The sequence below is a fragment of the Oncorhynchus kisutch genome, unplaced genomic scaffold (genome assembly GCF_002021735.2).
Source record: "Oncorhynchus kisutch isolate 150728-3 unplaced genomic scaffold, Okis_V2 scaffold3238, whole genome shotgun sequence".
Taxonomy (NCBI): Eukaryota; Metazoa; Chordata; class Actinopteri; order Salmoniformes; family Salmonidae; genus Oncorhynchus; species Oncorhynchus kisutch.
The window spans coordinates 263,589-274,772 of NW_022265183.1; the positions used below are offsets into that span (position 1 = coordinate 263,589).

General features: G+C 47.5%; 2 protein-coding genes across 4 annotated transcripts in view; both read left to right on the forward strand.

The window, feature by feature from the left end:
• Positions 1-417: 417 nt before the first annotated feature.
• Positions 418-11,184, forward strand: part of LOC116371448 (cytosolic Fe-S cluster assembly factor nubp1-like) — an 11,830-nt gene continuing 1,063 nt past the window's right edge. The window contains exons 1-7 of the mRNA XM_031820321.1: positions 418-544; positions 1,478-1,582; positions 1,822-1,955; positions 3,046-3,114; positions 5,458-5,490; positions 6,402-6,492; positions 6,808-6,962. Of these exons, the coding sequence (XP_031676181.1) occupies positions 514-544; positions 1,478-1,582; positions 1,822-1,955; positions 3,046-3,114; positions 5,458-5,490; positions 6,402-6,492; positions 6,808-6,962 (618 nt within the window). The 5' untranslated portion in view covers positions 418-513. The remainder of the gene's footprint in view (positions 545-1,477; positions 1,583-1,821; positions 1,956-3,045; positions 3,115-5,457; positions 5,491-6,401; positions 6,493-6,807; positions 6,963-11,184) is intronic.
• Positions 3,122-4,815, forward strand: LOC116371447 (uncharacterized). 3 transcript variants are annotated; one of them, XM_031820320.1, is made up of 3 exons: positions 3,122-3,353; positions 3,514-4,191; positions 4,296-4,815. In XM_031820320.1, the coding sequence occupies exons 1-3, from the start codon at positions 3,259-3,261 to the stop codon at positions 4,567-4,569; spliced, it is 1,047 nt and encodes a 348-aa protein (XP_031676180.1). In that variant the 5' UTR covers positions 3,122-3,258; the 3' UTR covers positions 4,570-4,815. The 3 variants fall into 3 exon arrangements, with proteins under 3 accessions (XP_031676180.1, XP_031676178.1, XP_031676179.1); XM_031820318.1 differs by having other exon boundaries at positions 3,122-4,191; XM_031820319.1 differs by having other exon boundaries at positions 3,514-4,815.

Genomic DNA, 11,184 nt, shown 5'->3' on the forward strand with positions numbered 1-11,184 from the left:
TGCGTGTGTGGAGGATGTTGTATCAGTCACATTAGAGCAGTGTTTCCCGGTATGGAAGCAGATGAGGACATGTGGATGGGAGAACGTAACAGAGAGAGTGAATGTAAACCAGGGGGAAAAACACACTACCCTCCCCAAAGCAAAAAATATATTTTAAAAATTAGACGACCCTCCTATTTTATAGTAGTGCGGACTACAATGCAATATGGGCCCAAATTTTCTGGATATATATATTTTTAAACCTCCATAAATCACTAGGGACAGCCCCCATTGATTTGGGCCCGTAGTGGGGTGCTCCCATAGCGGGCACAGAGGCCTGGATCCCCCCCTATACGGATAAAAAAGAAAATATGGTCCTGGTAACCCGTTCAATCACCAGGCTGTTTTATAATTATTATAGTGTGTCTATTTTTATCGTTTAGTCTCTGGTTTAGTCAAACCGTGCATATGCGGAACCTTTTGAGATGAGACGTGATTTCAGCCCGGACGAATATCCACAGCGCTCCAATAAACATGGCTGACATTCCAAGTGATGCGCCACAGCGTGAGTTTATTTTAAGTTTATTATAAGAAAACAAGCCCGTCTCCAGACACCACGTTTATTATATGTGTTTTTTTTAGCCTTTTATAATGTTACTCGTTAGTGAATGTTAAGTTTGTTGTCGTCGTTGTTAATGAAGAATAGTTTGTTTGAAAGTTAGCTGGTTAGCATTGCTGCCGGTCACCACACTTCTATACAAAGTGATTTTCTCCGCTAACCTTAATAAACCTCGGTCTCTTAACCTACGTTAATTATCCTAACCTGCTACGAAAAACTTAATTTCGGGTGTTTCAGGGGAAGTGCGGTGAAAATGGTTTCACCATAAGACAACAGACAGATGGCGCAGTTTACAAACCAGTTTAACAGATCAATTTAGCTTGTTTATGTCATGACAGTGTCAGCCAATCAGCTCTTTTGTTGTTCAACGCTTATGTGCCGTTTTCATAATGGCTGCTGTGACAAATTTTTAAGAAATCGTTCAAATCTTCTCAGTTTAAATAGTTGGGATAATGGGAACAATTCGGATTATTATTCGCATTTCCCATCCCGGGATTGACACCTCGTCCCTGGTGTCTTAATAAACACCGGAAGCCTGTCTGACCGTCGTGCAGATGGTCGGGTTGGATCGGCTGGCTGTTCTCTAGGATAAACTGTATCACATGACCTGTCAAAAACATAGACAGGGTTTGTCCAATAAACTATAATATCTTTGGTCAATGGATCTGTGTTTTAACTCATTCAGTCACATGCAGATTACTGGACAAAGAAACAATGGATCTGTGTTTTAACTCATTCAGTCACATGCAGATTACTGGACAAAGAAACAAGCTACATATTCAATCTGGGCTGTTATTTACATTTGGCACTATTTTCTGATTGGTTGGTCATGGTGGTTGTTTTTGATGTATTGACCTGATTGGTTGTATTGGTTGTCAGACTGCCCGGGTACGGCCAGTGAGCAGGCAGGGAAGACGTCAGCATGTCAGGGTTGTCCCAACCAGAACCTCTGCTCCTCTGGAGCCACTAAAGCACCAGACCCAGGTAAAGACTCTCTGTCTCTGTTCTGTAGACCCTGACCAGACCCAGGTAAGACTCAGTCTCTCTGTTCTGCCCTGATCTTGATCTGGTGAATAACTGCACTACTGATTAGTCTGCAATTCCTTGTTTTCAATGTATGTTTAATGCCTCGATCTCTCTTTCCTCACTCACTCACTCACTCACTCACTCACTCTCCCTCCCTCCCCCCTCCTGTCTCTCTCTTTCTCCCTCCCTCCCTGCAGCCATAGAGGAGATAGCAGAGAAGATGTTAACAGTGAAACATAAGATCTTGGTCCTGTCAGGGAAAGGTGGTGTAGGGAAGAGCACCTTCAGCGCACATCTGGCCCACGCACTGGCTAGTGACGCCACTAAAGAGGTAACACTTCAACATCTCTCTCCCTCTACGCTCTCTGTTCTCCACTCGTTCGTTAGGTCTCTTTCTCTCTCCCTCTAGCTCTCTGTTCTCCACTCGTTCGTTAGGTCTCTTTCTCTCTCCTTCTAGCTCTCTGTTCTCCACTCGTTCGTTAGGTCTCTTTCTCTCTCCCTCCAGCTCTCTGTTCTCCACTCGTTCGTTAGGTCTTTCTCTCTCCCTCTAGCTCTCTGTTCTCCACTCGTTCGTTAGGTCTCTTTCTCTCTCCCTCCAGCTCTCTGTTCTCCACTCGTTCGTTAGGTCTCTTTCTCTCTCCCTCTAGCTCTCTGTTCTCCACTCGTTCGTTAGGTCTCTTTCTCTCTCCCTCTAGCTCTCTGTTCTCCACTCGTTCGTTAGGTCTCTTTCTCTCTCCCTCCAGCTCTCTGTTCTCCACTCGTTCGTTAGGTCTCTTTCTCTCTCCCTCTAGCTCTCTGTTCTCCACTCGTTCGTTAGGTCTCTTTCTCTCTCCCTCTAGCTCTCTGTTCTCCACTCGTTCGTTAGGTCTCTTTCTCTCTCCCTCCAGCTCTCTGTTCTCCACTCGTTCGTTAGGTCTCTTTCTCTCTCTCCCCCCTCTCTTCTCCCTCTCTCGTGTACTGTGGGAAGGTCACCCAGATAGCTGACGACAGTTGGTGTGATCATACAGAGGAGAAGCATAGCCCATAGCGTCCGTCTGATCAGACCACGTCGTACCGTTAAAACACATTATATCACAGGTTTTCATTCAACTGTCAATGAAATAAAATAAATCAATCAATCATAAAAGCTGAATAAAACACTCTCATTGCCTTTACCTGGTGAAGTCTGCAAGTCTGTTTAGTTAACATACCCACTCTGTGGGTTTTGTCTCCCCCTAGTGGTTACAAATGGAACATTGGCTAAAAAGCTGTAGCTCGATTCAATGCTGCCTCTCTGTGGCCAGATGAGGGTATGACGTCTGGATAACCTGTTAATGCACTGGCTAAGTGATACCTGCTAAATCTGCTGTCTGTTGACTGGAGAATATGTTCTACACCCTAACCTGTGTGTGTGTGTGTGTGTGTGTGTGTGTTTTCTCCAGGTTGCTCTCCTAGACGTGGACATCTGTGGTCCGTCTATCCCCAGGATCATGGGTCTGGAGGGAGAGCAGGTAGCAGGATGGTCTCTCTGTCTCTCTCCTCGTGTTATAGGGTCATGTGATTGATATCCTCTCTGCTATTGGTCAGATCCCTATCTCGATGCTATTTTGGTGTTTCCATATATCCTCTCTGCTATTGGTCAGATCCCTATCTCGATGCTATTTTGGTGTTTCCATATATCCTCTCTGCTATTGGTCAGATCCCTATCTCGATGCTGTTTTGGTGTTTCCATATATCCTCTCTGCTATTGGTCAGATCCCTATCTCGATGCTGTTTTGGTGTTTCCATATATCCTCTCTGCTATTGGTCAGATCCCTATCTCGATGCTGTTTTGGTGTTTCCATATATCCTCTCTGCTATTGGTCAGATCCCTATCTCGATGCTATTTCCATATATCCTCTCTGCTATTGGTCAGATCCCTATCTCGATGCTGTTTTGGTGTTTCCATATATCCTCTCTGCTATTGGTCAGATCCCTATCTCGATGCTGTTTTGGTGTTTCCATATATCCTCTCTGCTATTGGTCAGATCCCTATCTCGATGCTGTTTTGGTGTTTCCATATATCCTCTCTGCTATTGGTCAGATCCCTATCTCGATGCTATTTCCATATATCCTCTCTGCTATTGGTCAGATCCCTATCTCGATGCTGTTTTGGTGTTTCCATATATCCTCTCTGCTATTGGTCAGATCCCTATCTCGATGCTATTTCCAAAAATCCTTTCTGCTATTGGTCAGATCCCTATCTCGATGCTATTTCCATATATCCTCTCTGCTATTGGTCAGATCCCTATCTCGATGCTGTTTTGGTGTTTCCATATATCCTCTCTGCTATTGGTCAGATCCCTATCTCGATGCTATTTCCATATATCCTCTCTGCTATTGGTCAGATCCCTATCTCGATGCTATTTTGGTGTTTCCATATATCCTCTCTGCTATTGGTCAGATCCCTATCTCGATGCTGTTTTGGTGTTTCCATATATCCTCTCTGCTATTGGTCAGATCCCTATCTCGATGCTATTTTGGTGTTTCCATATATCCTCTCTGCTATTGGTCAGATCCCTATCTCGATGCTGTTTTGGTGTTTCCATATATCCTCTCTGCTAATGGTCAGATCCCTATCTCGATGCTGTTTTGGTGTTTCCATATATCCTCTCTGCTATTGGTCAGATCCCTATCTCGATGCTATTTCCATATATCCTCTCTGCTATTGGTCAGATCCCTATCTCGATGCTGTTTTGGTGTTTCCATATATCCTCTCTGCTATTGGTCAGATCCCTATCTCGATGCTGTTTTGGTGTTTCCATATATCCTCTCTGCTATTGGTCAGATCCCTATCTCGATGCTGTTTTGGTGTTTCCATATATCCTCTCTGCTATTGGTCAGATCCCTATCTCGATGCTGTTTTGGTGTTTCCATATATCCTCTCTGCTATTGGTCAGATCCCTATCTCGATGCTGTTTTGGTGATTCCATATATCCTCTCTGCTATTGGTCAGAACCCTCTCTCGGTGCTGTTTTGGTGTTTCAATAAGATGTATTCCGTGTGAGAAATTGCCAAGAAACTGAAGATCTGTGTGAACATTTAATTACCTTTGTAGACGCAACCAATCTGAGGTTTGGTTGCGTCTACAAATCTGTCGTTCTGAACAGGCAGTTAACCCACTGTTCCTAGACCGTCATTGAAAATAAGAATTTGTTCTTAACTGACGTGCCTAGTTAAATAAAGGTAGTTAACTAGTTTAACTAGTGCCTAGTTATATATATATATATTACCTTTATTTAACTAGGCACGTCAGTTAAGAACAAATTCTTATTTTCAATGATTTGTACCTTGTCAGCTCGGGGATTTGAACTTGCAACCTTCTGGTTACTAGTCCAACACTCTAACCACTAGGCTACTCTGCCGCCTCAGATAGTCTTGATCCGATGACGATAACCACATGTTAAAAGGTCTAACCGTGGCGAGAGAGCAAGGTGGAGAAACCCAATCATAGATGAGTAAAAGTAAAGATACCGTAATAGAAACTGACTCAAAGTGAAAGTGTCTGTCTGTCTCTCTCTCTCTGTCTCTCTCTCTGTTCCTCTGTCTTTCTCTCTCTCTGTCTCTCCCTGTCTCTCTGTCTCTCTCTCTGTCTCTCTCTGTCTCTCTCTGTCTCTCTCTCTCTCTCTCTCTCTCTCTCTCTCTCTCTCTCTCTCTCTCTCTCTCTCTCTCTCTCTCTGTCCTTCTCTCTCTCTCTCTCTCTCTCTCTCTCTCTCTCTCTCTCTCTCTCTCTCTCTCTCTCTGTCTCTCTGTCTCTCTGTCTCTCTGTCTCTCTGTCTCTCTGTCTCTCTGTCTCTCTGTCTGTCTGTCTGTAGGTCCATCAGAGTGGTTCTGGCTGGTCTCCTGTGGTGAGTCTGTCTTCAATAGAATACTGTCTGTCTTATAGTTTGACTGTCACACCAGGGTCTCCTTTGTAAAAGAGGTCTCCCCACCTCAATGGGACTTCCTGGACAAATGGAAGGTACCTTTTTCAAGTCAAACTAGATGAATGAACCCAGAGTGATGGGAAACACACTTTGGTGATGACATTTCACTTCCTATTGTTAAAAGTGAAGTGAAGTTTACCAGGACGAATAGTATGTAGAGGATAACCTGTGTGTGTGTGTTCCAGTATGTAGAGGATAACCTGTGTGTGTTCCGGTATGTAGAGGATAACCTGTGTGTGTGTTCCGGTATGTAGAGGATAACCTGTGTGTGTTCCGGTATGTAGAGGATAACCTGTGTGTGTGTGTTCCGGTATGTAGAGGATAACCTGTGTGTGTGTGTTCCGGTATGTAGAGGATAACCTGTGTGTGTGTGTTCCGGTATGTAGAGGATAACCTGTGTGTGTGTGTTCCGGTATGTAGAGGATAACCTGTGTGTGTGTTCCGGTATGTAGAGGATAACCTGTGTGTGTGTGTTCCGGTATGTAGAGGATAACCTGTGTGTGTGTGTTCCGGTATGTAGAGGATAACCTGTGTGTGTGTGTTCCGGTATGTAGAGGATAACCTGTGTGTGTGTGTTCCGGTATGTAGAGGATAACCTGTGTGTGTGTGTTCCGGTATGTAGAGGATAACCTGTGTGTGTGTGTTCCGGTATGTAGAGGATAACCTGTGTGTGTGTGTTCCGGTATGTAGAGGATAACCTGTGTGTGTGTGTTCCGGTATGTAGAGGATAACCTGTGTGTGTGTTCCGGTATGTAGAGGATAACCTGTGTGTGTCTGTGTGTGTGTGTTCCGGTATGTAGAGGATAACCTGTGTGTGTGTGTGTGTTCTCCAGTATGTAGAGGATAACCTTGCGGTCATGTCTATTGGCTTCCTACTCAGCAGTCCTGATGATGCTGTTATCTGGAGAGGACCCAAGAAGAACGGTACCCGTGTGTGTGTGTGTGTGTGTGTGTGTGTGTGTGTGTGTGTGTGTGTGTGTGTGTGTGTGTGTGTGTGTGTGTGTGTGTGTGTTTAGCTGACACTCGACAGTGTCTGACCTCCAGGGAACTTCCTGGATAAATAAAGATGAACATTGTTACAGGACTGTTTGGTTAGATGGGTTGCTATGACTGGGTCATTATTATATAAAAAATTAATAAATCAAGTGTGAATGATGATGATAAGATGTTGACTTTAATTGGTTATTGTCTGTGAGGCTGTGATCTGATTGGCTGTGGTGGTGCTGCACTTCCTGTCAGGGATGATCAAACAGTTCCTGCGAGATGTCGATTGGGGGGAACTGGATTACCTCATCGTGGACACGCCCCCCGGCACCTCTGACGAACACCTGTCTATCGTCCAGTACCTTAGCTCCGCCCGCATCGACGGAGCCGTCATCATCACCACCCCGCAGGTAACTACGGCGACTACGGCTCACTAGAGCAAACAACTAGGTAGCTACGGCACGTCGCTACGGCAACCGGGTAGCTACAGCATGCTTCTGTTGTTAACCGCGTCGCTACGGCACGTCGCTACGGCACGTCGCTACGGCAACCGGGTAGCTACAGCATGCTTCTGTTGTTAACCGCGTTGCTACGGCACGTCGCTACGGCAACCGGGTAGCTACAGCATGCTTCTGTTGTTAACCGCGTCGCTACGGCACGTCGCTACGACAACCGGGTAGCTACAGCATGTTTCTGTTGTTAACCGCATCGCTACGGCACGTCGCTACGGCACGTCGCTACGACAACCGGGTAGCTACAGCATGTTTCTGTTGTTAACCGCATCGCTACGGCACGTCGCTACGGCACGTCGCTACGACAACCGGGTAGCTACAGCATGTTTCTGTTGTTAACCGCGGCAACCAGGTAGTTTATATATAACAGATGTTGTTTTGACCTTTGCTCTCTATGTTATGGCTGGTGGTCACATCAATCATAAATGACTGACTGTCTGGTTAGATGGGTTTCTATGACTGGGTCGTTAAACCAGGTCTGTCTGGGTCGTTAAACCAGGACTGTCTGGGTCGTTAAACCAGGTCTGTCTGGGTCGTTAAACCAGGTCCGTCTGGGTCGTTAAACCAGGTCTGTCTGGGTCGTTTAACCAGGACTGTCTGGGTCGTTTAACCAGGACTGTCTGGGTCGTTTAACCAGGTCTGTCTGGGTCGTTTAACCAGGACTGTCTGGGTCGTTTAACCAGGACTGTCTGGGTCGTTTAACCAGGACTGTCTGGGTCGTTTAACCAGGACTGTCTGGGTCGTTTAACCAGGACTGTCTGGGTCGTTTAACCAGGACTGTCTGGGTCGTTTAACCAGGACTGTCTGGTTCGGTGGGTTGCTATGACTGGGGGTACCGGTACAGAATCAGTGTGGAGGCTATATTCAGGGGGTACCGGAGTCAATGTGCGGGGGCACCGATGTCGAGGTAATTGAGGTAATTATGTAGGTAGAGTTATTAAAGATAATAACAGAGTAGCAGCAGCATAGAAGAAGGGGGGGGGTGCAAATAGTCTGGGTAGCCATTTGATTAGATGTTCAGGAGTCTTGTGGCTTGGGGGGTAGAAGCTGTTGAGAAGCCTCTTGGTCCTAGACTTGGCACTCCGGTACCGCTTGCCATGCGGTAGTAGAGAGAACAGTCAATGACTAAGGTGGCTGGAGTCTTTGACAATTTTTAGGGCCCTTCCTCTGACACCGCCTGGTGTAGAGGTCCTGGATGGCAGGAAGCTTGACCCCGGTGATGTGCTGGGCTGGGCTGTACGCACTACCCTCTGTAGCGCCTTGCGGTCGGAGGCCGAGCAGTTGCCTTACCATGCAGTGATGCAGCCATGCTCTCGATGGTGCAGATGTAGAAACTTTTTGAGGATCTGAGGACCCATGCCAAATCTTTTCAGTCTCCCGTGGGGGAATGGGTTTTGTCGTGCCCTCCTCACGACTGTCTTGGTGTGTTTTGGACAATGTTAGTTTGTTGGTGATGTGGACGCCGAGGAACTTGAAGCTCTCAACCTGCTCCACTACAGCCCCGTAGTGTGAGTAGTAGTAGGCTACAGCCCCGTAGTGTGAGTAGTAGTAGGCTACAGCCCCGTAGTGTGAGTAGTAGTAGGCTACAGCCCCGTAGTGTGAGTAGTAGTAGGCTACAGCCCGTAGTGTGAGTAGTAGTAGGCTACAGCCCCGTAGTGTGAGTAGTAGTAGGCTACAGCCCCGTAGTGTGAGTAGTAGTAGGCTACAGCCCCGTAGTGTGAGTAGTAGTAGGCTACAGCCCCGTAGTGTGAGTAGTAGTAGGCTACAGCCCCGTAATGTGAGTAGTAGTAGGCTACAGCCCCGTAGTGTGAGTAGTAGTAGGCTACAGTCCCGTAGTGTGAGTAGCAGTAGGCTACAGCCCCGTAGTGTGAGTAGCAGTAGGCTACAGCCCGTAGTGTGAGTAGCAGTAGGCTACAGCCCCGTAGTGTGAGTAGTAGTAGGCTACAGCCCCGTAGTGTGAGTAGTAGTAGGCTACAGCCCCGTAGTGTGAGTAGTAGTAGGCTACAGCCCCGTAGTGTGAGTAGTAGTAGGCTACAGCCCCGTAGTGTGAGTAGTAGTAGTAGGCTACAGCCCCGTAGTGTGAGTAGTAGTAGTAGGCTACAGCCCCGTAGTGTGAGTAGTAGTAGTAGGCTACAGCCCCGTAGTGTGAGTAGTAGTAGTAGGCTACAGCCCCGTAGTGTGAGTAGTAGTAGTAGGCTACAGCCCCGTAGTGTGAGTAGTAGTAGTAGGCTACAGCCCCGTAGTGTGAGTAGTAGTAGTAGGCTACAGCCCCGTAGTGTGAGTAGTAGTAGTAGGCTACAGCCCCGTAGTGTGAGTAGTAGTAGTAGGCTACAGCCCCGTAGTGTGAGTAGTAGTAGTAGGCTACAGCCCCGTAGTGTGAGTAGTAGTAGTAGGCTACAGCCCCGTAGTGTGAGTAGTAGTAGTAGGCTACAGCCCCGTAGTGTGAGTAGTAGTAGTAGGCTACAGCCCCGTAGTGTGAGTAGTAGTAGTAGGCTACAGCCCCGTAGTGTGAGTAGTAGTAGTAGGCTACAGCCCCGTAGTGTGAGTAGTAGTAGTAGGCTACAGCCCCGTAGTGTGAGTAGTAGTAGTAGGCTACAGCCCCGTAGTGTGAGTAGTAGTAGTAGGCTACAGCCCGTAGTGTGAGTAGTAGTAGTAGGCTACAGCCCCGTAGTGTGAGTAGTAGTAGTAGGCTACAGCCCCGTAGTGTGAGTAGTAGTAGTAGGCTTACAGCCCCGTAGTGTGAGTAGTAGTAGTAGGCTACAGCCCCGTAGTGTGAGTAGTAGTAGTAGGCTACAGCCCCGTAGTGTGAGTAGTAGTAGTAGGCTACAGCCCCGTAGTGTGAGTAGTAGTAGTAGGCTACAGCCCCGTAGTGTGAGTAGTAGTAGTTCGGCTACAGCCCGTAGTAGTAGTAGTAGGCTACAGCCCCGTAGTGTGAGTAGTAGTAGTAGGCTTACAGCCCCGTAGTGTGAGTAGTAGTAGTAGGCTACAGCCCCGTAGTGTGAGTCAGTAGTAGTAGGCTACAGCCCCGTAGTGTGAGTAGTAGTAGTAGGCTACAGCCCCGTAGTGTGAGTAGTAGTAGTAGGCTACAGCCCCGTAGTGTGAGTAGTAGTAGTAGGCTACACGCCCCGTAGTGTGAGTAGTAGTAGTAGGCTACAGCCCCGTAGTGTGAGTAGTAGTAGTAGGCTACAGCCCCCGTAGTGTGAGTAGTAGTAGTAGGCTACAGCCCCGTAGTGTGAGTAGTAGTAGTAGGGCTACAGCCCCGGTAGTGTGAGTAGTAGTAGTAGGCTACAGCCCCGTAGTGTGAGTAGTAGTAGTAGGCTACAGCCCCGTAGTGTGAGTAGTAGTAGTAGGCTACAGCCCCGTAGTGTGAGTAGTAGTAGTAGGCTACAGCCCCGTAGTGTGAGTAGTAGTAGTAGGCTACAGCCCCGTAGTGTGAGTAGTAGTAGTAGGCTACAGCCCCGTAGTGTGAGTAGTAGTAGTAGGCTACAGCCCCGTAGTGTGAGTAGTAGTAGTAGGCTACAGCCCCGTAGTGTGAGTAGTAGTAGTAGGCTACAGCCCCGTAGTGTGAGTAGTAGTAGTAGGCTACAGCCCCGTAGTGTGAGTAGTAGTAGTAGGCTACAGCCCCGTAGTGTGAGTAGTAGTAGTAGGCTACAGCCCCGTAGTGTGAGTAGTAGTAGTAGGCTACAGCCCCGTAGTGTGAGTAGTAGTAGTAGGCTACAGCCCCGTAGTGTGAGTAGTAGTAGTAGGCTACAGCCCCGTAGTGTGAGTAGTAGTAGTAGGCTACAGCCCCGTAGTGTGAGTAGTAGTAGTAGGCTACAGCCCCGTAGTGTGATAGTAGTAGTAGGCTACAGCCCCGTAGTGTGAGTAGTAGTAGTAGGCTACAGCCCCGTAGTGTGAGTAGTAGTAGTAAGGCTACAGCCCCGTAGTGTGAGTAGTAGTTAAGTAGGCTACAGCCCCGTAGTGTGAGTAGTAGTAGTAGGCTACAGCCCCGTAGTGTGAGTAGTAGTAGTAGGCTACAGCCCCGTAGTGTGAGTAGTAGTAGTAGGCTACAGCCCCGTAGTGTGAGTAGTAGTAGTAGGCTACAGCCCCCGTAGTGTGAGTAGTAGTAGTAGGCTACAGC

Excerpts from the sequence above, each read along its gene's own strand:
- LOC116371447 (XM_031820318.1), top strand. The coding sequence starts at position 3,315 with ATGCTGTTTTGGTGTTTCCATATATCCTCTCTGCTATTGGTCAGATCC. Across the intron at positions 4,192-4,295 it reads TGCTGTTTTGGTGTTTCCAT|ATATCCTCTCTGCTATTGGT; the intron begins ATATCCTCTCTG and ends TGCTATTTCCAT.